General features: G+C 37.3%; 4 protein-coding genes across 11 annotated transcripts in view; 2 read left to right on the top strand and 2 right to left on the bottom strand.

Annotated features, from left to right (window-relative positions):
• The window catches only part of LOC110375060 (inositol 1,4,5-trisphosphate receptor), a 98,656-nt gene extending 84,237 nt beyond the window's left edge, over window positions 1-14,419 (top strand). For 6 of the 8 annotated variants that reach the window (XM_064041791.1, XM_064041792.1, XM_064041790.1 and 3 more), the window contains 14 exons: window positions 9-189; window positions 563-792; window positions 1,269-1,367; window positions 2,046-2,183; window positions 3,095-3,287; window positions 3,906-4,028; window positions 4,525-4,712; window positions 5,169-5,333; window positions 6,333-6,510; window positions 7,021-7,247; window positions 7,926-8,091; window positions 8,591-8,751; window positions 9,097-9,261; window positions 9,986-14,419. In XM_064041791.1, the coding sequence (XP_063897861.1) occupies window positions 9-189; window positions 563-792; window positions 1,269-1,367; window positions 2,046-2,183; window positions 3,095-3,287; window positions 3,906-4,028; window positions 4,525-4,712; window positions 5,169-5,333; window positions 6,333-6,510; window positions 7,021-7,247; window positions 7,926-8,091; window positions 8,591-8,751; window positions 9,097-9,261; window positions 9,986-10,078 (2,307 nt within the window). In that variant the 3' untranslated portion in view covers window positions 10,079-14,419. The remainder of the gene's footprint in view (window positions 1-8; window positions 190-562; window positions 793-1,268; window positions 1,368-2,045; window positions 2,184-3,094; window positions 3,288-3,905; window positions 4,029-4,524; window positions 4,713-5,168; window positions 5,334-6,332; window positions 6,511-7,020; window positions 7,248-7,925; window positions 8,092-8,590; window positions 8,752-9,096; window positions 9,262-9,985) is intronic. The other 2 variants (XM_064041793.1, XM_064041798.1) reach the window with 1 other exon arrangement.
• LOC110375042 (filamin-A) overlaps window positions 1-25,369 on the bottom strand; it is a 307,158-nt gene that overhangs the window by 195,913 nt on the left and 85,876 nt on the right. The window lies entirely within an intron of this gene.
• LOC110372412 (trypsin CFT-1) lies at window positions 15,483-20,569 on the top strand. Its single transcript, XM_049849578.2, has 8 exons — window positions 15,483-15,571; window positions 16,144-16,253; window positions 16,823-16,908; window positions 17,755-17,819; window positions 17,893-18,092; window positions 18,635-18,794; window positions 20,032-20,183; window positions 20,410-20,569. Exons 1-8 carry the CDS (start codon window positions 15,511-15,513, stop codon window positions 20,494-20,496), a joined length of 921 nt encoding a protein of 306 aa, XP_049705535.2. The 5' UTR covers window positions 15,483-15,510; the 3' UTR covers window positions 20,497-20,569.
• On the bottom strand, window positions 20,573-25,325 carry LOC110372409 (zinc finger protein OZF). Its single transcript, XM_064041860.1, has 8 exons — window positions 25,026-25,325; window positions 24,006-24,786; window positions 23,292-23,440; window positions 22,663-22,787; window positions 22,113-22,230; window positions 21,685-21,806; window positions 20,814-20,951; window positions 20,573-20,666 (listed from the first exon to the last, which is right to left on the bottom strand). Exons 1-8 carry the CDS (start codon window positions 25,134-25,136, stop codon window positions 20,630-20,632), a joined length of 1,581 nt encoding a protein of 526 aa, XP_063897930.1. The 5' UTR covers window positions 25,137-25,325; the 3' UTR covers window positions 20,573-20,629.

Raw genomic sequence — 25,369 nt, 5'->3', positions numbered from 1 at the left:
CTCCACAGAACCTACTCCGCAACCAGAACAATAAATCTAACTACAACCTGGTGTCTGAAACCCTGATGTTCCTGGACTGCATCTGTGGGTCTACCACGGGTGGCCTCGGTCTACTGGGCCTGTACATCAATGAGGGTAACGTGGCGCTCATCAACCAGACCTTGGAGACGCTCACTGAGTATTGTCAAGGTAAAGAATTGTAATTATTTCTGTACAGTTGTTTCCCGCATTGGATAAAAAGTAGCTAGAATGTCTTATATCAAACTTTACGCTAAATGAAAATAACCCAAATTGTACCTTTTTATGTGTAATCATCAAATGACCCCGGCTGTGGGTGCAGCGTGAGAGAATGTCAGACTCTTACTGACTAAAACCCATCATGTTCCCTCTTAAGCCCTTCCTATACCAGGGCCGCGGTAACTCTTTTGAACAATCCCGCAGCCCTGGCAAGGTCAGAGAAGTCAAAAGACTTGATTTTTTGTTTCGGTTAGAAATTCCATGAACCAGAATCGATAAAAACTGACCACTTTAAACAGACTTTTCTTGTTTCGTTTTTTCACAGGCCCCTGCCACGAAAACCAGAACTGCATAGCGACTCACGAAAGCAACGGCTTAGACATAATAACGGCTTTAATATTAAACGATATTAATCCTCTCGGCAAGACACGCATGGACCTAGTTCTGGAGCTGAAGAACAACGCCTCCAAACTCCTGCTGGCCATCATGGAGTCTCGGAATGACTCCGAGAACAATGCCGAACGGATACTCTATAACATGAATCCGAAACAGCTGGTGGGTTAATGTTTCTGGTTAGGAAATACAGTATTGGTTACTGCTTGAGGTTTATCGGTGTCCTGTGGGAACTATTTAGAATACCAGGATAAAAAGTGCCCTTTAGCCTTCCTTGATAAATGGGCTATCTAACATAGAAATAATTTTTCAAATCGGCCTGGTAACTGATAAGCTTAAAATCAGTAAAGATTCTTCCTTAGAATGTCCTTATACAAATATTTTTAATCTGCATTAGAGGTTTTTTGGTTAAGAAGATTATAAATAAATTACATGTTAAGTAATGGTCTGTGGTTGCACCATTTCCGTGTATTCAAAACCCAAACGTCAAATTGAAGTTCATTGGTCGAATCGACGATTTTACGACTGGTTATGCAGTTTTCAAATCGCCAGTTTTCTGGCAGTTTCGGGGTTTGAGTTAAGTAGTGCATCTCGTCCTAAAACTTGTACATTAACGGTGTTATTTTCGTATGATGCAGGTAGATGTTGCCTGCTCCGCGTTCCACCAGGAACACGCGATGGACGCGGACTCCGACTCGGAGGACGATGCCATCGTGCAGGGCGTCTCGCCCAAGGAGGTCAGTCTCAATTACATTACTGTCAATTGCCTTGTTGGTATAGTGGTCTGGAAGTATATAGGGGTATTACACAAGGGAGTGTAAAGGGGAGAACATAAAGAAGTACAAAGAGGAGTATATAAAAGGGTACACAGGGGTAATACATAAGGAAAGTCCATGACGAAGTAATGTTGTGTAGATCTTAAATTCTCGGTAGACCGTAAAAGGAGTGTGACGTCACAAATAAATTAAAGGTGAGGGCATGCCCACTACCTTAGATTCGCCTTTGTCTTCATGGGATATAATACGTATTTCCCAAAGAGAATTCAAGGATGCACCATAATATAAATAAGCAATTTAAAGAAATAAAACTTAAAAAAAAATTGTTTACAGAAGGATATAATTTCATGGGAAGGGTATAATTGTGTAGCGGACATCTGTTTTCTGAGTGCTGGCCAGCGGATCACTCGAGAGTACTCTAGGATACACGCAGTGTTGATGTCACTCCTCGCATTTCGCACTGTCGTTCCATGCAGTAAAAAAAGAAATAGATTATGTTTTGTTTCGATTCACGTAGATTGCGGAAGTATTGCAAACTACGTTCATGCTCCGATCATGGATTAGATTACAGATACCTTATAAGCTTCCAGATATTTTCGTGTACTGAACATGTTATACAGCTGGTTATGTGTGACACAGGTGGGGCACAACATCTACATCCTGTGCCACCAGCTGGCGGCTCACAACAAGGAGCTGGCGGCGCTGGTGCGGGCCTCGCCGCACGGCGCCAACGCCGACGCGCTGCGCTACTACCGTACTCACACCGCGCAGATAGAGGTACCACTCTCTTCATCATCATCAGCCTATCGCAGTCCACTGCTGGACATAGGCCTCTCCAAGTGCACGCCACTGAGATCTATTTTCAGCTTCTCGCATCCAGCTCTTGCCAGCCGTCTTGCGCAAGTCATCACTCCACCGTGCCTGAGGATGTCCTACACTACGTTTGCCGAGGCGTGGTCACTCTCTTCACAACCAAATATCAATACCAAAATCATCATCCTCCGAGCCTTTTTCCCAACTATGTTGGGGTAGGATTCCAGTCTAACCGGATTCAGCTGAGTACCAGTGCTTTACAAGAAGCTACTGCCTATCTGACCTCCTCAACCCAGTTACCCGGGCAACCCGATACCCCTTGGATAGACTAGCGTCAGACTTACTGGCTTCTGACTACCCGTAATGACTGCCAAGGATGTTCAATGACAGCCGGGACGTACAGTTTAACGTGCCATCCGAAATATATATATCGGCGCAATTAAGACAGTTATTTGATTGTTACAATTTGAAATGTTTAAAAATTGATGTTAAAACCTTTGTATAACCTTTTTGTTCAATAAGTTGTTTAGTTATGGTCATTTAGATGTAAAATAAGCGTTAACACATGATGTAATTACTTTTCTATGTTAAAATTACAAATAACCTAAAAATTGTAATCACGTGGCACGACGCCTATAAATACGCCCGCACTGTGCGCACTCGGGCAGTCTTGCTCGAGCCGTCGCACAGTGCGGACCTCTGGTAAGCTTAATATACGGTGTTTGCTGTAAACAAGTGACGTTTCATTTCAGAGACCATGAGGAAATTCCTCCGTCATATACAAATAAAAATATTCTATTCAGGGTCTACAAAAAACTCTATAAGCCTAATATAATAAGCCCAAATAAATGATATGAATATAATATCGTCTACAGATAGTTCGAAGGGACAGGAGCATGGAACAAATCGTGTTCCCGATCCCGGAGATCTGCGAATATCTGCCAGCGGATAGTAAGCATCGCGTACTGCAGAGCGCCGAGCGAGACGACCAGGGCAGCAAGGTCGCTGACTTCTTCTCCAGGCTAGACAACCTGTTCCACGAGATGAAGTGGCAAAAGAAGCTTAGGGGTGAGTTCGAAGAGGGCTGGTCTGTAGAGAAGAATTTCGAATCTATACTAATATTATAAAGCTGAAGAGTTTGTATGTTTGTTTGAACGCGCTAATCTCAAAAACTACTGGTCCGATTTGAAAATTTCTTTCAGTGTTAGATAGCCCATTTATCGAGGAAGGCTGTAGGCTACTTTTTATCCCGGTACGGGAAGTAGTTCCCACGGGATGCGGGTGAAACCGCTGGCAGAAGCTAGTCCATTATATGCCTGGTACGATAGACCGCACATCAGTGGTAACTGTCATGCACCTTAACTCAATAGTTATAAGTACGATTTTCCTATAAAACTGATACCACTGACCTGAAGTTACTGTACATGGTCGCAAAATGATCTTCTCATATTTTTTGTCTGTGATTCTATATGATCTTCGCATGTTATTATCGTATGTATCAATACATACAAATTGTAACACATACTATTTTTAAAAAAGAGTAATCATGGAGTACCTTGCCGCGTTCGTTCACGCCATCATTAGAGCTTTTCTATAACAGAAACAAGTAATAAAATTGCATTCCTTATATTAATTTTGAAGTGTATAAATTACAATGTAAAGTGAACCTTATTTCTTTGACTTTAGGACAGCGTCTCCTATTCTGGGTTTCGTCCTACATGTCTCTGTGGAGCAACATACTATTCAACTTCGCTGTTCTGATCAACATCATCGTCGCCTTCTTCTATCCCTTCCAAGACGAGAATCCAAGTAAGTCTCTAAACTATTGTTAATGCATGATCTACTGCTTACTGGGACATACCAATCTTGATCCTTGACATGACATCGAATCTATTTGGGAGAAATTGGCTTATGTCTGGTTTTCAGAAATGAGTGGCTATTATTTTCGATTACAAATACAAAATATAGTATAGTAATAATATAATATAGTAGTTTTTATATAAACCTCACTTGATAAAAACTACTGACCATGAGGAAATCTTTTCACTAAATATTAATAAATATGTATTTTCAAAGCCTCATCTAGACGCAAGTAAGTAGATCAAACTTAGGACCATCCAAGGAAGCCTTATGTATGATACTGGAAATCTCCATTAAGAAGACAACATATCGATTTTCAAAAAACCTGGCTCACTAATACCCATTAAGGAAACCTGACTTTCCTTCACAATAACCGCATGTATTGAGCCGCAGCATACCTCCTTCTGCAACCGGTTAAGGTGTCGCTTCTATATGTATGGTACTGTTTTCACACACGCAGAGCTAGGGGAACACCTGTCGCTGGTGGTGTGGTGCGTGTCGGGGGTGGCCGGAGCCCTGGTCACGTGGCTGCCCCGCGGGGGCGGAGCCCGGGCGCTGCTGGCGTCGGCCGCAGTGCGGTTTATGTACTCGGCGGGGCCGGAGCCCACGCTCTGGGCGCTGGCTATGCTCACTGTAAGTTTAACACAACATATTAATACCAAAAGTCATGATGATTGATCAAAAGACAATAAGATTGTTTGGAGGTACTGGAAATTCTACTATAATAAAAATTGTTGAAGCTGTTTTTTTATATGTAGTTACTTTTCTTAAACATGTTTTTTGTTGAACATTACATAAAGATTACTTGAATAGGATTTGTTTGAAGTATTAGTGGCATTTTTCTTGCTCGACGGCCTCTGGCTTGGAGTTGTTACGACTTTTACTGAAGTAATAAGCGGGTTAACGATTCCAGACAGAAGTTAATTTATATAATTAAAAACATATCCCTAAGCTATATTCACAAATTATAGAAATCAAACCAATGACACAATCGCAGTTATGTGATAACCTATTTTTTCAAAAGGAGCAGGCTATTTTACCTGCCTACAGCATCTGGGCACACCATGACATGTCTAGCTATACCCTTAGATAGTGGTGAAAGGCATCCACCTGGTGAGCATCATGGGCAACCAGGGCACGCTGTCCAAGTCCCCGGGGAAGGTGCTCACAGACCCTGAACTGCTGTACCACAGCGTCTACCTCGTCTTCTGCTTCTGCGGGATATGTTGGCATCCATTCTTCTTTTCTGTTCTGGTGAGTTGAAAGAAAACTGGTCAGGTAGTTCTGCGCCTCTGAAATTGGTCTTGGTCAAAATCTTTGAGTGTTGCGCAGTCACAAGTAAAATATCTAGCTGGTATAAAAGTATTTGAGGTCAACTGTATGTACCTGAAAGTATGCTTTATACCGTTAAGAGGTATGACAGTATGGCAATAACCGCCAATACAAATGTTGAAGTTATAGTCCAGATTCTTGATGACCAAGAAAAACCCAGAAACTTTAACTTTCTTAAGCTTCAGTCTACTAAAACAAAACTGTGTAGGTACCTAAAACATGAGAACTTTAGTTACTTTACAATTGCTACTGCCCTGTACCATCCATAATATTATAGTAATATACATAATCTTATACAATGTGTCCCGGGGATAAGTGACCGCCCGAAATTTTTTGAATATTTGTACAAAATTAAGGATAATTTCTTTTATATTTTTGAAAAAAATCATTAAAAAAATTTTATTGTCAGGCCTGTTAATAACAGACTTTGCTCTTTTTTTTCAAATTTCAACTGACTGTATTTTTGCATTTGTTTGAAATAGCAGCAAACATTGTTGTGAGCTATTGTAGGAAATATCATGTAGTTTATTAATAAATTAAAAGAAAGTGATATTAAGGGGGCATTTATTGGACTTATTTTGAAAAAACTGAAAAAAAGGCGTTATTTTCTTTGAATTTTTATTTTCTTTTTTTTCTAATAAATGTTTTATTACATTTTTGTTATGTTTGATAATTTTAATTGATAAACTATGATGTCGGCTAGTCAATAAAGAAAAAGAATTTAAAAGATGTAAAACTTAGGAAATATCTTAAAAAAACTGCAGCACGTCACAGTATTTACTAAAAATCATTAAAAAAAAACCAAAGGCGGTAAGTCCCAAATATAAAGGAAATTATCCTTAATTTTGTACAAATATTCAAAAAATTTCGGGCGGTCACTTATCCCCGGGACACATTGTATAATATCCCTATTATTTCCAGCTCCTAGACATAGTGTACCGCGAAGAGACTCTCTTGAACGTAATGCGATCAGTAACTCGCAACGGCCGGTCCATCCTACTGACGGCCGTGCTGGCGCTTGTGCTGGTCTACATGTTCTCCATCGTAGGCTACATGTTCTTCCGAGACCACTTCCTCGTCAGCGTCGACCGGCTAGACGGTGAGTGGGTTTTATGTAGCTGGATTGATCGATTAAAAGTGGGGAGAGCAAAACCACTGGGAAATATTACACAATTTGCAGACAACTGTAATTTTCATATTTGCCTATTGGTAACGACTTCGATAATAATTCAGCGACAATTTTTTTTTCAAGATTCTCTAACTGAAATTAACCAGCATACAATTAAAATTGATAATGCTTTCGACAGTACGATAAAGAGGCACTTAAAAACACAATTACTTTAAACTATAAAATCCTGGAAAATTACCCAAATAACAACCATGAAAAAAAACCTTAGTTAAAATTTTATTTACTTAGTTTACGCATTAAGTAAGCAGAGTTCATATATAATTTTCTTTATAATCGACTTCCCAAAGAAGAGGAGATTCTCAATTCGTCGGGTTTTTTTGATATTTTTTTTACTCAAATAGTTTTTACGTTGTTGATGAACAAATAAATAAATAAACAAAAAGAATATCTAAAAATAAATGACCCCCGTCGCCCTCCTAGATGACGACGACCCTCGATATGAGCCCGACGGCTGCGCCGACGACGGTGCGTCCAAGTACCTGAAGGAAGCCGACCAGTGCCGCCGCAGCTCCCGCTTCGTGTCCGTCGGCGGCGAGTTGCGCGAGCGCAGCTGTGACTCGCTCATCATGTGTATAGTCACCACGCTCAACCAGGGCCTGAGGAATGGCGGCGGTATCGGAGATATATTGAGAGCTCCCGCTAGTTTTGTGAGTATGGGTTATTTCTTTATCAGTTATTTATTTTTCAACATATAAATTACATTTTTAAATATAAAAAATAGGTTGCCACCGATATCGGGCACAGGGTCCAAGGTACGGTGGTTAGGGTCCCAGAGACAGAAACCTCCTCACAATACGCGCCGTATCAAGGAGTACTGCCTTCTGAATCAGTCCCTTGATCCAGCCGCCCAACGAGAGCCTCATGAGGTTTATTGTAATGATATATGTTTTTAGGTTTATTGAGTTGCCCAGGTAATTATGGCTGAGGAGGTCACATAGGACAGTCGCTCCTTGTAAAACACTAGTACTCAGCTGCATCCGGTTAGACCGAAAGCCGACCCAAACGTAGTTGGGAAAAGGCTCGGAAGACATATATGTTTTTAGGTGTACGAGGTCACTCAGTTTTTTATCTCTTTTGGTCGCTCACATCCCTTTCCCGGCCCAGGTGAATGCTTTGTTAACAAGCGCGAAATCCAAAATTGGTTTTTGGTATTCCACCTAAGTTAACATAAGATAGTAGACGCGATAAATATAGCTCAAAAATTTTTTGATGTCTTTGTTTAATTCTGAAATTTCTTTCAATTCAAATGTAAATAAACAATTTAATGAAAAATATAGTTTTTGAAAGACAACACTTAGTTTTTGACACGTTTTCCCCCACCTCAGGAGCCGCTATTCGTGGCCCGAGTGGTGTACGATCTGCTATTCTTCTTCGTGGTGATCATCATAGTCCTGAACCTGATCTTCGGTGTGATCATCGACACCTTCGCAGACCTCAGGAGTGAGAAGCAGCAGAAGGAGCACATATTGAAAAACACCTGTTTTATTTGTGGTGAGTAAAGTCGTTCCATGTGAGAGTCTGTCAGGCGTATTTGAGAAAACTCTGACAATAGAGCTAGTTAGGTGATTAAACCTACAGCTTATTTGATTAGACGAAATATAGTAAGTCTCAAAGTCATAAAAAAAATTAATGCTAAATTATGTTATTTAAAATTATGTGTAATTTAATCTAAACTGCTGTGAGATGAAATATAAATGGTATTTTAGAATCCGCATCAGATGTAACTTCAGAAAGTCCGCGATGCGATTATCAGTTTCGTTTTTCAGATATTCGAACTAAAAAAATGACTCAATTTATATGTTTTAGTGTATGATTTAATGTTATAATATTTATGCATAGATTTTTCTATGGGCCTTAGATGCCTGATTTAAGTAAATAAATACGCATTTCCTTAACTCGCAAGACTGTATAAAATTAACGATTTCCAACAGCAAACGCGAAACGCACTCCAAGTCATATATTGTGACTAATTTATCTTGAATTTCCACAGGATTGAACAGGTCAGCCTTTGACAACAAGACAGTCTCGTTCGAGGAGCACATCAAGAGCGAGCACAACATGTGGCACTACCTCTACTTCATGGTGCTGGTGAGGGTCAAGGATCCCACCGAGTTCACCGGCCCCGAGAGCTATGTGCACTCCATGATTAAGGTACGGAATATCGATAGTTTTGGGACTCTCATTTTTTTAGATGTTTTTTTTTTACGTAAATGCGTCAGTCGTACTCGTATGTCAATGTATATAGTCCTTATACATTGCCTTAATGTATATGTATTCTCAGGAGCATCCTATAGTGGCTGCTTGTATAAAAAATCAAGAGTTGGAACTAAATTCCTATTTAATATTATTTGAAAATTGTATGTGTTACAATACCATTTCCTATTTTTTTTTCCCAGTTCAGTTTTACCTTTTAGCCGTCTTAAAATACAACTGGCAACTCATTGAAACATACGAAGTGTTAGTATTTTCTTTATGCTGAACGCCTTTTCCCCTTAGTCCAACAACCTGGACTGGTTCCCGCGGCTCCGCACGCTGTCGCTGGTGGGCGGCGGCGAGGGCGAGGGGGGGGAGCTGGAGCTGCGAGCCCTGCAGGCGCAGCTGGACCGCGCCCAGCGAGCCGTGCGGACCCTCACCGAACTCCTCACGGACCTAAGGGACCAGGTATGGAGCATCTGCCTTTTAACCACTAAGTTGGGGTTGCTTCCAGTTTTCAACTGGTTGCAACTGAGTACCAGTGTTTTACAAGGAGCGACTTTCCTATCTGACCTCCTCAATCCAGTTACCCTGGCAACACAGTAAAGGGGCTTTAGACTGGTGTCAGACTTACTGACTTCTGACTAATCGTAACGACTGCCAAGGATGTTCAATGCGGGTTCGAACGTGGTCTTGGTTGTATTTATAAATATGTAGTTATATTTAGTTTATCAGTTGTGTTAGCACCCACAACACAAGTTAATTAATAACTTATCATGGGGCTAACCGAACGTGTGTGGAAAGGTGTCCCGACATTATTATTATTATCTGCCTAGTGTTCTCCCAACTATGTTGGGCTCGGCTTCCAGTCTACCCGGATGCAGTTTACTACCAGAATTTTACACTGAGTGACTGCCTTATATGAAGCCTTCAAGCCAGTAACCGGGGCAACCCGATAACCCTTTTTAAGACTACTTGGAAGACTTTCTGTTCTCTGACTACCCGAAACGACAACTAGAGCAAGATTAAGCGTCGCTTCATCTTATAAATCGGTCTACCCGGCTTACTGTCACGGCCTACTGTCACCACTACAAAATATTAGACAGTGTTCTTACGAACTTATAACCACCTTCATATATTTATAAAAAAACATACTTAAAGAAGATTATCAAAGGCTATATTTGTTCCACAGATGACAGAGCAAAGGAAGCAAAAACAACGGATCGGCTTATTAAATTCAACCTCGGCGTACTTGCAGAACTTGCAAATGAACTTGCCGCCGTGAACGCCATGCCTTTACAAACACCCGGACATCTGTGTTTATGTATGTATGTCACCAAAGCCGGTTGCAACGTGATTAGGTTAATTTTTCAGTAGATAAACCGGCTGTATTCTTAGTAGATTTTTTTTCGTTGGTAACTTGATTTTGATGGTAACAGTGATGTAGTTTTATCGATGTTTTATATGTCGATAATAGGGCTACTTACAATTGGATTAAAGTATTTGAATTGGATTTTCACTTGTTAATTTTTGGTCTACTAAAATACTAAAAAGTATAGATTTCTAGCTTATTGATTGAAGGAATCGGATTTTGAAAACTTCTTCAGTCTAAATGCTAGTGTAATATCAACTTTAGACTTGTTATAAAATATATATTGTAATTCTGTTTATTAATAACCCAGGTAGAAAATATTCAAACATACATAAATACATGATTACGAATTAAATAGTTAATATATTTATATTAATTTATGATTTACCAAAACCGGTGTGTAATACCTAAGATATGTACACCTCGATCAAGGTACCTCAATACCGCACAATATAAACAAATACATATATAAATAAAGTTATATATTACAGTATATATAATATTATATACGCTTGGATTTCCCGCGACACACGTTGACGTCGATTTTATCGAATAATGTACATGTAAATGATTTGAATAGATAAGCATATTGTTTTGAGCAGTTGAGTATTTTTAGCTCTTAAAAGAATTTGTAGTAATTAATTTTCATGCTCAAGTTCCTTTTGAAATATTTCCCGTTATTGAAGAGCTCTGTCGAGTGGTATTCAAGACAAAATTAATTTGTCAACATAATTTCACCCGGAAAACATGGAATATATTCCTTGAAATAAACCTCTCAGCTATCTATTAATATCAATAAGTAAAAATTACAATTATTATTGATATCTCAACCGCTCAACAATCGCGTTATTTCGATTCGATACTTCAAATTTAATATGTAAGGTTTTCATAAAGGTACAGGCTAGTGCCGAGGTGATTATGTGACTAGGCTAATAGTTAAAACATATCTTGTTATGATATTTGACTAGGTAGAGTAGGATAGACGATTTAATGCCCTGTTGCACTGATTTCAGTGTCGAGTTTTCTAAAACTCCTTTTATTTTATTTATTAAATCGTCCAAGTCGACCAATTGGTTCCGAGATTGTCATCTGCAAATCAATGTACGATTTTAAGTCATAAAAAATACAAATATCCTTTTTGAAATTCAACCTAAATAACATTAAAAATAAAAGAAAAATAATTGTTTCGAATAACAAATACATATATTAAAAAGCAAGTATCAGTGCAGCTGTGGGCAAATAATAAACTGTTATGTAGATATTTAAAGTCTTTAATATTTGACCTTGAAATCGAATCGACGTCGATATGTCACACTCTGAACATACTGTGTGAAGTCATGGTCAGAAAAGAGAAAAGTATATAAACGAATATGTATGTAAAATACTGATTATAGCAGTAAGTTAAAAGATCTTTTGCCAGAGACAAAATGGCTGTCGAATTTACCGACATTTTAAATGCAGTAAGACCTTAGGGTCGACCATGACTTTATACCCAGGCTACGCCTGACTTTCTCAATATCTAAATCGGATTTTTTCCTGTCTTATATATACAAAGTTTTATAATGAAATCTGAACAAATGTAGTTTTGTTCTAGTAGTTAGAATAGTTTTTATTGGGGGAGATAATTAAACGAAATCAATTTCATATACTATTTGATCTTTTCGTTTTTTTACTCATTTACCTTCACTAAACTTACTTGCTTCCAAAAATCATTTTTACTTATAATTCTTATAATAAATATCACCGTTGCAGTTCGATAAATTTTGTGAAACATGATCTATTGACAAAATCATAATAAATTGTTATCTCTATTCTCAAGCAAAATTACTATCAGGGTAATTTTCGTATCGAGAAGGATCTCTAATATTTCTCTATTCTGTTTTTATATTATATGTTTTTAAGGTATCTCCCCCCTTGTTAGAGGTTTGGATGTGCAATACAGCTCAAACAAGTTACCTATAACTGTAGTTAGATATCAAATTTTATTTGTATAGAGTTTTATGAAGTATTTCAAGCAATAGGGAATATCGATTTAAAATAAAATCGATCGGAAATCATTTTAAATTAATGGGTCATATAAATCTTTTTGACCTCTTGTGTTTTGTATGTGAAATCAATAGCGACAACTTACGCAAAATTTTGTGTAGCCCTTTGCTTCAAAAACTTCATATAAATACGAAATAATCTTGTGAAAGATCTGAATATAATGTGTTTAGTTACGAGTCGATGTGTGGGTCATGTTTGTGTAATGTTAGGATGAAGGTGATAGTTGTTACGTTATTTTAGAATTAGGTCTTCGAATCTCTAGATTTTGTCTAGAAAATGAGGTTTAATACTGATCCCGATGGCATGTTGACAAACTTTGCAAAATGAACCTTAAATCATATAAACTGCTTAAAATAGATGGATAATATAACAATGTAATGCTCAATAAAATGCCAAAATCTAAACGAATTAAAGCAAGTATCAGTATTGAGTCTCCATCAAATATATTGTAATATATAATTATATATAATCCGACTTTAAGACAAAGGTTGTTTCTACATAAATGACACGATGACGACGCAAATACAATAAAAACTAGGGAAAAACTTTCGCATTATAAAAGCTCGTTCATGTTATTTGCAAGAAAGAGATAACAATTCACCACTACGATGGGAAATGTTCTAAATATCGTTAAATTTAAAAATCGTTCGAATTTCTTACTTTAGGCCATTTGAAAAATCTATATCTAAGTTAAAAATCTAAAACTGTGTGAAAATAAGTTATTCGTATATGTAATGTTAAGTTTAAAATATTTCAACATTTAGATAATTTTTGTGATGTGTAAAATTTTATTGAACGTAGTTTACCAAGAAATATTTAGAATTATTACAGACCTTTATTAATGAAATTGATACAGGTAATCATGAATAAAATGAAGTTTTATGTATCAAGATTTCATTTAAATATATTCAATGTTTTGATAAAATTGCTAGAAAAACGTTATTCTGCATTGTTTTACTTTTTTTAGAACACACCGTGCCATAAGGACGTGGTGATTTTTTTATATAAAAATGAAATATATCAGATACCGATTTTTATACCAAATGTTTAGAAAATGTTAAACCTTTTGCTATATTGGCGATTCTTTGTTTATCTTGTTTGAGGGTTATCGATACTCAAATATCGATAGCATCCCATCACTAGAACACCTTTAATTTTCTGAAGCCGCCAGTTGGCAAAAGGCCATTATTGTAATATTTTATTATTGTCATAATTTTGTACTTAAAAAGTATTTTTTTAACTAATCGACCAGATTTATACATTCGTTTGGACTAACATTCCTTATTTACTTACGTTTAAACGCTTTTATTTCTATTCTCTGTTATTTTATATCTTGGCCACAGTTTTTAAAAAGTTTATCATGATGGAAAAAATGGAAACCAAGAAAAAAAATGACCGATTTGAAATAATGAAAAGTATCAAACTTTTACCGTGCTCTTTTAAATGATATAATTAAAATGGATAAATACTTGAATTAAAAGAATCAGTAGAGTTAATTCATAAATAAATAAAAATCTTGTCCAGATAATAAATAGAAATAACATTTTAGTAGATATTTTGGGATTAGAATCTTTAAAATTAAACTTTCTGACTACCCTGCAAACCGTGATAATACTTACTCGAGTAGGTACCTAAAACTGTCGGATTTTACATAAATCTTAATATATCTCTTGACCAACTCTACGTAGCTAGTTTTCTCTAGAGATGTATATTTTTAAATCATCTATTTAACAAAAACTGTTTTTATACACTATATTTATTGCACATTATACATTCCCTGTGTATTTTTTATATTATTTATTACATATACTATATTCCATTGTAACTAGATCTGCGTTTCGAATCTTTCAACTGTGTTCGCGAAAAACTGAATCCGTCTAAAATTATGTAAGGATGGGGGACACCATATACCTAACAATAACGATAATTAAGCTGGTTATGTTTTGGTTATACTTATGTGGTGCAAAACCCCTCTTTTTTAATTGCAAAGTTAGAAAAAAATTAAGACATAAACTTCTGTTTTTCGCTAACATTGTAGCTACTTGTTTTTCAAAGAAGATTTAAGAAATTTTAGTAATAGTGTGTTGTTTACATACGCGTACTAACGTAGGATAATGTAAGATTTGCGATCGACTCGATTCGTTGTGATGCCTGCAATAACGTGTTTATTTTGTTTTTATGAAAAATAAAGTTACGGCACAAAGTTTTTTCTGGTGTTTAATTTACTATTGATTCCCCAGCCTACCTCATTGTCATAGATTCAGCGAAAGTAAATAAATGAACTTAATTTTGAAGCGCAATTTGGCTAAACAATAAATTTTAATAAGCATGGCATTGTTTACAGCCATAAAAAAATAAGTATAATGAGATACCTAACTACATATAAAATCGTCATCAACACTTCACTTACATGAGTAACAGTTGTTGAGGTGATGATTGATTTGGTGACATCACAAAGCTCTTTGTGAACGTAATCTGTAACATTAAGATAATGAAGATTTTAAAAAAATGATTTGACGTTTGCTTAAATAACTCGCTAAAAGTTTAACGAATACCTACGTGCATCTTCATACAAAGTCGTTCTTTTCTATGACACACTACCGTGCAATAACTTTTTCATCTGAAAAATAAGGTGTTCCTTATGACAATGAAATTATTTCATGGAACAAAATAAAGACCTCCAGGGGCGACTTACATAATAAATACTTAGGAGTGAAAACTGCATATAAGCATGAACGATTGATTTCCATGCATTTTATGTTGATAATGTAATTAAATAAATGAGTAATGAGTGCTTTGCTTGTAGATAACTTAGAGATGGAGTGGCCCTTACAGGAAATCATCGGGAAGTTTACGATATAAAGCAGTTTACAGACGAGCGATTGGATAGTCGTAGCAGTAAGTAAGTATTCTGTAACTAAAGAGATAATATAATTATAGTATTAGTATTAGTATTAGGCAGGATAACTACCTACCTACTGGGTTTACTTTATAAATTATATTATCTCGTAAGTTGCAGAATACTTATTTATACGCAGGTAGGTATCCTGCCTACTGGGTGCCTAAGGCGAGAAAACTAAATTAATTCATTTTTTATTTATAAGATTTTGTAATTGTTTTTCTTAATGACTGCACGAGTGCACAAGACTGTTCAGGGGGTTCAGAACTGTTGATCGCAGCGACAACAATCATAAAATTGATCGCATATTTGTAAGCGACCTAAGATTCCGCACAAGATTGGTTTCAATAAAATAATTTATCAAAGCAGTAGGTATATATAATGTAGGGCAAATCAAACCATGTGGGACAAACGAACAAACATGTGGTGTGTTACTTTCTTATTAATTGCAGTTGCAAGCTGTGAGTGTCTTTTTTTTTCTTTTTATATTTTATCGGTTTTTGGCAATTTTTTTTACTTTCGTGTAAAGAGCTGTGTAACTTAGAAATTGTAATAGGTATTCTAAGTGAATGTTTCATCTGTGATTCATAAAATAAACCAGTTGGAAATACGATCTTAATCTTAATAGAATTAATATAGTAAAATCTAATCTTAAGTCTATTTTACATGACTAAAACTATGACAAATTTTGGTAAAAAAAAATTGTGCTTGAATGTGTTTCCTAACTTATGTACATAATGTGATCTTTACCCTCAAGTGGGAAATAGTTAATTTTATTTAAAAAATTAGTCATGTTTTTATTTTAAAACTAGATGGACTTTGCTTCATTACAAAAAACTCATAATTATGAATGTTCAACAAATAATATCAATTTCTGATGATACCAACAATTTAGCTTTTGAATGAAAAAAACGTCAAAAGAACTCACTGAAAATGGTCTTTATAATATTTCTTTACAGTCAAATGGTGTAACTTATCGAAAAATGCGATTCGCTAGTATTTTTATTGAAACTACGTAAACTTCTGTTGTCAGGTAATGCAGAATCATTTGAATTGAAGACGGCTGATCTGTCTACTCAGACTGTCAGTCGAATTGTAGGCGGGGTGGAGACCACCGTGGAAAGGTATCCATTTATGGTTCAGGTAAGGTCCTGCAAGCTGCAACTTAGGGTGCATCTACACGGTGCATGTAGCTAGAGCAAGTGACAAGAGCACGCGGGTGGGTATTTAGCTTTGGTACATGCGCGAGTCCCTGGACCCGCACGTTTTTAAAATGCATGTAACCTGCGCATGTGCCTCAACATGCGCAAGCTACTTGCAACGTGTAGATGCACCTGTAAACACCAATTCACCGACAGCATAAACTAATAAATAAAGTAATTTTTCTTCAAACAACTGTTTTCTATGAATTTTCACGATCCATTTTCTATGTAAACGGTTGTTTTACGAAAAAAATGGACGTTTATGCTGTCGGTTAACTTGGGCCTTAGTATTTTACTACACAATAGGCACGGGGGTGTAACACCGTCAACTTACAGACTCAGGGCTTCTTTATGAAAGTTGAAAAAACCCACATAGAGATTTCGGCAAGGAATCGAACAAGAGACCTCGTGCAGATCAGTCGCGCTATCGACGACAAGTCCAACGAGGCAGTCAAAGTACCTATTTCTTTATTTGTAATTATACATCTGGAATGCATTGATGTGTTGCAGGTGTTATACAATGGACAGTTCAATTGCGGGGGTTCCTTGCTGACGTCACGACATGTTCTCTCTGCGAGTCACTGCTTCGTCAATTTGTGAGTACACTAGTGTCACTAGTTAGTACCCCTTTTTTTGTTTTGTTCCTGCTGAGGAAAATGCCTGATGCATACACACACCGCCCGGGGAGACGGTGAGGTTATGTGGGGCTTGCACCCACTAAAAACCTCAGCTTTTGTGCCGTCTTTTCGTACTAACTTTTGGCTTAAGTCTACTTTGGAGACCCACAAGATTTTGGAGTACCTACTGTTTTCTCCCCTGGGCCTGTGTAAATTTCTTCAGCTCCCTCAGTATCCAAGGACGGGTAAAAGGGGACAACGAGACCTAAGTCTTGCTTTTTACCCGTCAACTGATAGAGCGTAGACTAATTGCGATGTTAGGTTTTGTAAAAGATATTTGAAACTATTTTTGTAAATTGTTTGGTGACTTATTTCAAAGGCTACGATTGTTCTAGTCTCTTGTTTAAAAAAAGGACCGAAACATATTTTATTCCTGTCAGACATCTATGGAACAAATGCAGAAAGGCTACAATAGCTATTTATTACGATTACCCAGTACTTAAATCAATCTTAAGAGCTGATGTCATTAGATAAGTATAAAATAAAGCACACTCGATTCGAGCGCTACATTTACATACGCTATTTTATATTTATTAGAAAGGACTTCCCCGTTCTTATCGCTCCGAACAATATAAGTGTGAATTCTGATGTTACGCATGTCTATTAATCATCTTTTAGTGCCCTACCTAAGTATATTATAGATTTCTTATCAAAAGGAGAAACTTACATATCTCGATTTTAAGCATAATCAAGTCCAGTTGTTTTGACACAAACACTGTCTGGAAAGAAGATTCTAAAATGAACAAAGATCCTATTTTTTTGCAGATACGGTTATGTACTACCAGCTATCCTCTTTACCATTAGGATGGGCACAACATTCCTGAACACTGGTAAGTTTGGATAACTCATATCTTGTTCCAGCTCAAAGTTAAAATTCATCTTAATTCTGCATGATGTAAACAGGTGGATCTCTGCACCAAGTATCGAGAGTGATAGTCCACGAATCGTTCAACAACCCGTCCCGGGATAACGACGTGGCCGTGGCGGTGTTGAGTACAGCAGCTACCCTCAGCTCCAGCGTGCAGTTCGCGGTCCTCGGACCCCGGGGACAGGAGCTACCTGACAATACTTCCCTCACCGCCGTCGGGTGGGGACTCACTAATGTGAGTACGAGAATATCAGCAATTAATTGTGTAAAATATACCTGATCGGGCCATTGACAGCTCTTCAATAAAAACTGACGAAAGTTTACAAATATCCAATCCGAGACGCAGATATCGCTGTCTAAGGTACGTTTTAGAAGGGCTGTGGGTTGTTCGGGGCTGCGGGATTGTTCGAAAGAGTTACCGCGGCCCTACTACATAAAAGGCCTACGACGGAACACGACGGTTTTTAGTCAGTAAGAGTCTGACACTCCCTCACCGCTGCTAACCCACAGCGGGAGGGGTCATTTGATGATTTTTGACGTGGTTAAAAAAAAGGTACGTTTTAGAAGCGAGCCCCTTCGATTTAAAACGTAATTTCATGTAAATACCCAAAAATCAGTAGTAGGTAGATATAGTTGCGGCACGTGCGTGCGGTCGGCAATTGCAAGGCAGCTCGCTTTCAAAACATATCTTTAAACGTAACCGTTTTTGACACATCAATGAAGATTGAATTTGACTAGTTGGAAACTAGGGTATTGAAAAAATATTTTGTTGAACAGGTGAATAACACAATGGCGTCAACAGTATTGAATGAGGTCACCATACTGAAAGTCAACCGGTCTGTCTGCGAGGCTCGTTACCGCCTCTTGGAAGAAATATATTCTGCTCCGTTCCCGGTGACCAATGGCATGATTTGTGCCGGAATACTCGATGTTGGAGGTAAGCTACCCTTCAATCGTAAATCCATACGTAGGTTCTATCCTCTATATACGATAGGTACATACTTACGATAGGTACCTACACAAGGTACATAGGTACCTCACCTATGTATTTTATAAAGTAGATATCTAATATTTTTATATGTTTGTTGTTTTGTTTGATACTACTGCACTGAAACGATTTGAAAAAATTAGGCTATATTTTAAGGGTACAGCAAGTACATAGTTGCCACGGGACGCGGGTAAAAGCTGGTACCAAAAGGTTACTAAGCTAATGTTTAATCGAAGTTCTTCACAAGTATTTCGAAAGAAATTCTACGTATTTTGTAATAGCGAGCAGTTTAGTACGTTTAACATAAATAAGCATAATTAGGTAATTATAAGTAGGTAAGTAAAATAATCGCCTCCAACGGGTATCTGTGGAGATCTAAGGGGGAGGCCTATGTTCAGCAGTGGACGTCCTATGGCTGATATGATGATGAAGTAAATTAATGACGTATCGATACGTAGTGCCAATTTCTAGCAGCTAATTACAGCTGCATCCGGTTAGACTGGTAACCAACCTCAAGATAGTTGGGAAAAGGCTAGGCGAATGTCGTAGACCGTAGTGCAGACTATTCGTCAAGTTGGCGGCAATATAGGTACTTCGAGAGCTTTTATGATGATCAATCGCAAATCATATCTAAGTGATAATTAATCATCGTTCCTTCCTCCGAGCCTTTTCCTTACCATGTTGGGGTCGGCTTCCAGTCTAACCGGATTCAGCTGAATACCATTATTCAACATAGAGCGACTTAGGCAGTCATATTGGACCCCCTCAATACCTACAGTTTGCACGAACAACCCTTACGTAAGCAAATATGTATGGCATATACTCCAAAATTACAAGAATGGATAAAGTGAGGAATGAGTACATTAGAGGAAATCTGAAAGTAGCGCCAGTTACAGAAAAGATGAGAAGTAGAAGATTGTCATGGTATGGGCATGTAATGAGGAGGGATGATACGCATGCAACAAAATATGTGCTAAGTATGAATGTAGATGGATGGAGAGGGAGGGGAAGAACTCGGAAAAGATGGATGGATTGCCTGAAAGATGATATGAATAGGAAGGGAGTGAGTGTCAGTTCAGGGGAAAATGGAAGAAATTGACATATTGCGCCGACCCCAAGTAAAATTGGGAACAGGGCAGGAGAAAAGAAGATACTCCAAAATTAAAGAAAGCTAACTATGTTTTAGGCAAGGACACATGCAATGGTGACTCGGGCGGGCCGCTGCTGTACGGGAATTTGGTGGTGGGAGTCACCTCGTGGAGCTGGGGCTGCGCCGAGCCGACGTGGCCAGGAGTATACGCCAGGGTCGCGAATTATACCGACTGGATCGAAGCTAAGGTAACCAATGGTAACCTGTTTAATGACGTGAAAAGTAACCAAATGGACCCGCTGTAGCTCAAATGAGAAGTGCTGGACTGCTGCCTCCAAGCTAGGGGGATTTACCTATTGAACTGAATAACTCCATTCCATCGGTTCCATGTTCATTCTTTAGCCATTCGTATTACAGGGTCGCGGTAATTGCATATTTGGAACAATTTCTCAGTTTGATCTATCATCGTTACAGATTCAGCAATATAATTCGGCGACCATCGGCAGGGTCGGAGCGGTTACTCTACTCACGCCTTTATTGTTCCTGATAATCAACTTATAAGATATTACTAGGGAGACGAGTGAAGGAAGGCTTCAGAAAGCTTCGTGAAGTTAAGACATTTAAGAAAATAAAATATTCGGAATGAAAAATGTTTATTGACGTATTATTTATACCTAGTTTCTGTATGTAGGTATTACGCAGTGCGCTCAGGCGACGTCCCGGCGTGGTGCCTGAAGAGTTACAAAAACATTATTTTTAGGCATATTGGTAAATAGAGATTTATTCAATACGGAAGATTTGGTTGGTTGGTTCACCCTGGTTTAGTCAAACTGGGAGGTATGATGAATTTTTTTATGTTAGTTGGTATAGTATATTACCTTTTCAGATGTTGTAGAAGCGTGCTTCTCTGCGCATACCTCTTCCCGCAGCGTGGGCAAGAGTGAATCTTTTCACCGGAATGAGATGTCATGTGAACTTTAACGTTGTACCTCTTTGCAAAAGACTTGTTGCATATGCTGTGAAAAATAGTGTGACTGTTATCATTGGATGAAACTATAGTTTTTTAGAGCATATCACATGTGGGACTTATGTATATGACGGCGCCACCGTCGATGTGTCAACCGTCGATCTGTCAACGGTGGACCTTATATAAAGCGGCGCGCGCGCACGACTCGGGTCATTCGTTCGCCGACCGTTGCCGAGTGCACACCTCCCACAAATTCGTGATAAATAATTGTAGTGACTGATATTGTGTTAATTGGAATAAACCAAGTGATTGTGTGAGAACCCCTTTGTTTTATTTAAACGATGTCGGATCCTGACGCCGACATATACTTATACTTCAAAGAGCTCGTGGTTAATAAGTCAAAACCACGCGGATCAAATAATCATAAGGTTAAGCAATGCTTGGCGCGGTCGGACCATGAATAAGTAAGAACCATCTTGTTATTCCGAGTTATCGTGTCAACTGTATTTCGGTAAGCACAATAAACTGGTGGGTCCCAGCTGAATTTGAACACCTCTGGTAGTCGTTACGGGTAGTCAGAAGTCAGAGTATCTGACAACAGGTCTAACCTTGGGGTATTTGTTGTATGGTTGCCCGGGTAACTGGGTTGAGGAGGTCAGATAGGCATTCGGTCCGTGTAAAACATTGGTGCAATCGGTTAGACTGGAAGCCGACTCCAACATAGTTGGGAAAAGGCTAGGCAGATAATATCAAAATGAAAATAATTTGCTTAAGGTACGAACCTGCACGAATACGGCTTGACTCCAGAATGCATCCTGTGATGATACTTCAATTGATCAGCGCTGGAGAGGATCTTGCCGCAGAAGTCACACAGAAATTCCTTTTCTTTATTTATTCCGTGTTCCTGTAAATAGACAAAATTTTAGAACATGGAGAACAAAATGACTATCGGAGATGTAATAACGAAAAATCTTCTAGGAAAGTAGCGCAACAACATGCGGGTATTCGGGGAACGAGGAACGTTACTAGCTCCGCCCTCACACGCCTTCTATGAAACCCGCCTATTTTTTATCATTATTTTATCGGTTTTAGAAATGAAAACCGCTGAAATAAGTTATTAAGTTTCGTGTACAGGGTGGCAAATTATCTCAAACTTATAACATTTAGGAATGTACCTGTACAGCGAAAATAGTAAAAAATCTGTACATACCTCTAAATGTAAACTAAGACTGTTGGCACTATCACACTTTTGTCCGCAATGTACACATATGTACCGTTTCACGCTTGATGATTGTGGATGCATCGAGCTTCTGTGAGCTGTCAAATATCTGTAAAATTCAAGTATTTGTTTTGGAATAGCATGGGTGTAACTTAAACATTAGTACATATATACTTAAATATTATCATCGGCCAGAATTGTATTTAAATCTATGTTGATGATCTAGCAACAATTTTATAATCAATGGTTCACACAGGCAAACTCTGCGTGAATAGAATTCCTAAAATTTTACAGTAATTTATGCATTATATCCGTCATCCGATTTAGAATACCCTACAGATCAAATGTAGGCAAACAAGCAGTTAAGTTTTTTATCCATCAACACAGAAAAAAACAGTCACTTTATGTGAAACTCTGGTTCTCAGCTAAACCCGATAGACTGGAAATCGACCCCAACATAGTTGGGAAAAGGCTAGGCAGATGATGAGCATAGATAAATTATGGGAAATAAGTAATCTCATAGTTTTTCTGCTTTTCTAACCTGGCCATGTGAAAGGCTAGCCCACATATACTGCAAACAAAAGGCTTGAGTCCTGTGTGGATATTCTGATGCTGTTCATACCAGGTCTTCACGTTGAAACCCTTGCCACATTTCTCACAGGTGTACTGGAATATAAAACGGGTAGATAAAGGACTTTGCATAGTCTCATGGTGAAGTAGAGGCCTAAACATTAGCACTTTGTGTTTCACATTAAACATTTTTGCTGTACATATTATTCGTTTTTTGAACCAGGAAACTTCTAGAATTCATCAGACCCCCTCCCCTTATGTGGATTTGGATCCTTTCTAACCAAATGCCCAAAAAAGAGGATGTTATCAATTCGAATGTTAGTATTATATAGTTTTTTTCATATTTGGTCACCCATATCCTGATGGTTTACTAACTGATTTGAACAATTCTTTTTTGTTTATGTTGTAGAAAGTATGAACCTGGATGTGAATTGGGTTTGAGATACAAAATGAATGGAAATGCAGGTTACAGTTTAGAAGACAAGTGTTTTTTAAGACCACTATGATTTTTACCCACAATGTACAGCAGCTGAGGTGACGGCTAGTCCCACTACATTGTATATAAAACTGGGTAAAACATCATATAGAAATGCTTCAAACCTTGTGTACAGACTGATGCCTGTTTTCATGTTCTTTCAAAGCGCCCTGGTAAGCTGTAGAGTACCCACAATTGTATGAACACTGCAGTTTTACCCCACTGTGTACCCGAGCATGCCTAATGATCTCCATAACTGTCTTGTAAGTTCTTCCTGTGAAAATATACATAAATTGGTGTATCTGTTTATTTGCTACATTTAAATGTTATGTGCCAATTAATAGAAGCTTACTTTGATTTACATTCCCAAAATATTAAATAGATGTGGAATAAAATATTCAGAAACAGTTACTGAAAAAATATAGTACTTTCATCTATATGTATAATATAGCTTCTGCCAGCGGTTTCACCCGCATCCCGTGGGAACTACTTCCCGTACCGAGATAAATAGCCTATAGCCTTCCTCGATAAATGGGCTATCTAACACTAAAAGAAATTTTCTAATCGGACCAGTAGTTCCTGAGATTAGCGCGTTCAAACAAACAAACTCTTCAGCTTTATAATATTAGTATAGATAAAGAGGAAACATTTTTTGTTTGTTCAAAACCGAAGGCTCCGAAACAACTGAACTGACTTGAACAATTCTTTCACTATTGGGAAGCAACATTATCCCCAAGTAATATTGCGTATATTTTATCCGGCTATCGTGTATGGGCAGTAGTTACCACGGGATGCGGGTGAAGCCATAAGAAACTGACTCGTTTTACATAATAACTTACCGCAAAGCTTACAAATTAATGGTCTCTCATCATTGTGACTATCAACATGTTTTAAAATATCTTTCTTTGTACTAAAATTTTCCTCACAAATATCACAGCCATACATTATATTACCATCTACGTCTTTTTCTGTATATTTTGTACTAATATTCTTATTTAAATGTTCTTTATGATAATGTTTATTGAGATCTGTTTGAGAATCACATGGTTTTAAACAAGTGAGACATGTAAATTGTTTTACGGACTCCTTATTTGTGTCTATGGTATGATGCGGTTCATTCAATAGCATAGAGTTATTCGCTTTTCTTTTTTTTCTATGCCTTTTCTTATTTTGAATTTCTGTTGGCGCTGTGTGTAGTTCTTTTTCTATTTTTATAGTTGAAAGTGTTGTGTCATCATCTGAGCTACTGTGGTTGCTATTAAAATGGTCAGCCAATTCTTCATCTTTCTGATTGTTGTAATCTAAATTATTGTCTTTATTTTGAGCTTTGTTAAGTTTCCTTTTACTTTTAATTTTGCATTTTTCTGTAGCTAATTCAGTATTGCTACCTTCATTTTTAATACACTGACTATCACAAAATATAATTGGTTCAATCTCTTCTGCTTTGATAGGAACATTATTAGTAAAATTTAAGTAATAATCATGCAAAGTACCATCTTTTAAATACTTTCTTAATTTATTTTCGTTTTCTTGTACAGTTAAACAGAATTTGGTCATGTCTGATATCTTTTTAATGCATTCATTGCATAATTTGTTTGGCAAAGATTCATCAATTGATATCTGAAAACAGGCAAAAGCAAATATTTTTGTTACAACAACAATATAGGTAGGTAGGAATGGACATGGTATTTTTATATTAATCCCTCGTTGTTATAAAAAAATTACATCCAATCGAAAAAAAATGCTAAAGCTTCACTCGTCCGTGGTTTAAGAATAATGTTGTTTAACTCTAATTCATAAAACCATATACCTATTCTTCGCTAAGCAAAACTTTGAAAAGTAAACTTTAGCAAACTTACGTCTATTGTCAGAAAAGTTCGAATTTTACTGAATATATCGCATTCCTGTATCTTGCACATGTTATTGTCGGATGTTGATAAACAAAATCGGCATAAATATCCAATATCCATGGTTATTTTAAATTATAAACTGAAATCTCTTCACATTTTCATATCCATTCGATTTGTTTGTTGTCAAACAAAATAAATCACATCGTTCCAGTACAAGCACGGTCAATTTCATAGCATGTCTATTCGCTATCTCTTTCTTGTTTGTATGAAAGATGAAACAGACAAAAAGAGTCGAGTCATCTGCAATGACAGCTGAAGAGTGGAACGCTATTAAATGTTGCCATAACTCTAGT

The sequence above is a fragment of the Helicoverpa armigera genome, chromosome 26 (genome assembly GCF_030705265.1).
Source record: "Helicoverpa armigera isolate CAAS_96S chromosome 26, ASM3070526v1, whole genome shotgun sequence".
NCBI lineage: Eukaryota > Metazoa > Arthropoda > Insecta > Lepidoptera > Noctuidae > Helicoverpa > Helicoverpa armigera.
Note: the sequence above shows the minus strand (reverse complement) of the source record. Positions and strands in the feature narration are given on the sequence as shown.

Excerpts from the sequence above, each read along its gene's own strand:
- LOC110372412 (XM_049849578.2), top strand. The coding sequence starts at position 15,511 with ATGTGGGACAAACGAACAAACATGTGGTGTGTTACTTTCTTATTAATT. Across the intron at positions 15,572-16,143 it reads ATTAATTGCAGTTGCAAGCT|GTAATGCAGAATCATTTGAA; the intron begins GTGAGTGTCTTT and ends TTCTGTTGTCAG. Across the intron at positions 18,093-18,634 it reads TCGGGTGGGGACTCACTAAT|GTGAATAACACAATGGCGTC; the intron begins GTGAGTACGAGA and ends TTTGTTGAACAG.
- LOC110372409 (XM_064041860.1), bottom strand. The coding sequence starts at position 25,136 with ATGGATATTGGATATTTATGCCGATTTTGTTTATCAACATCCGACAAT. Across the intron at positions 22,231-22,662 it reads CTAGCCTTTCACATGGCCAG|ATATTTGACAGCTCACAGAA; the intron begins GTTAGAAAAGCA and ends TGAATTTTACAG. Across the intron at positions 21,807-22,112 it reads GTCTTAGTTTACATTTAGAG|GAACACGGAATAAATAAAGA; the intron begins GTATGTACAGAT and ends GTCTATTTACAG.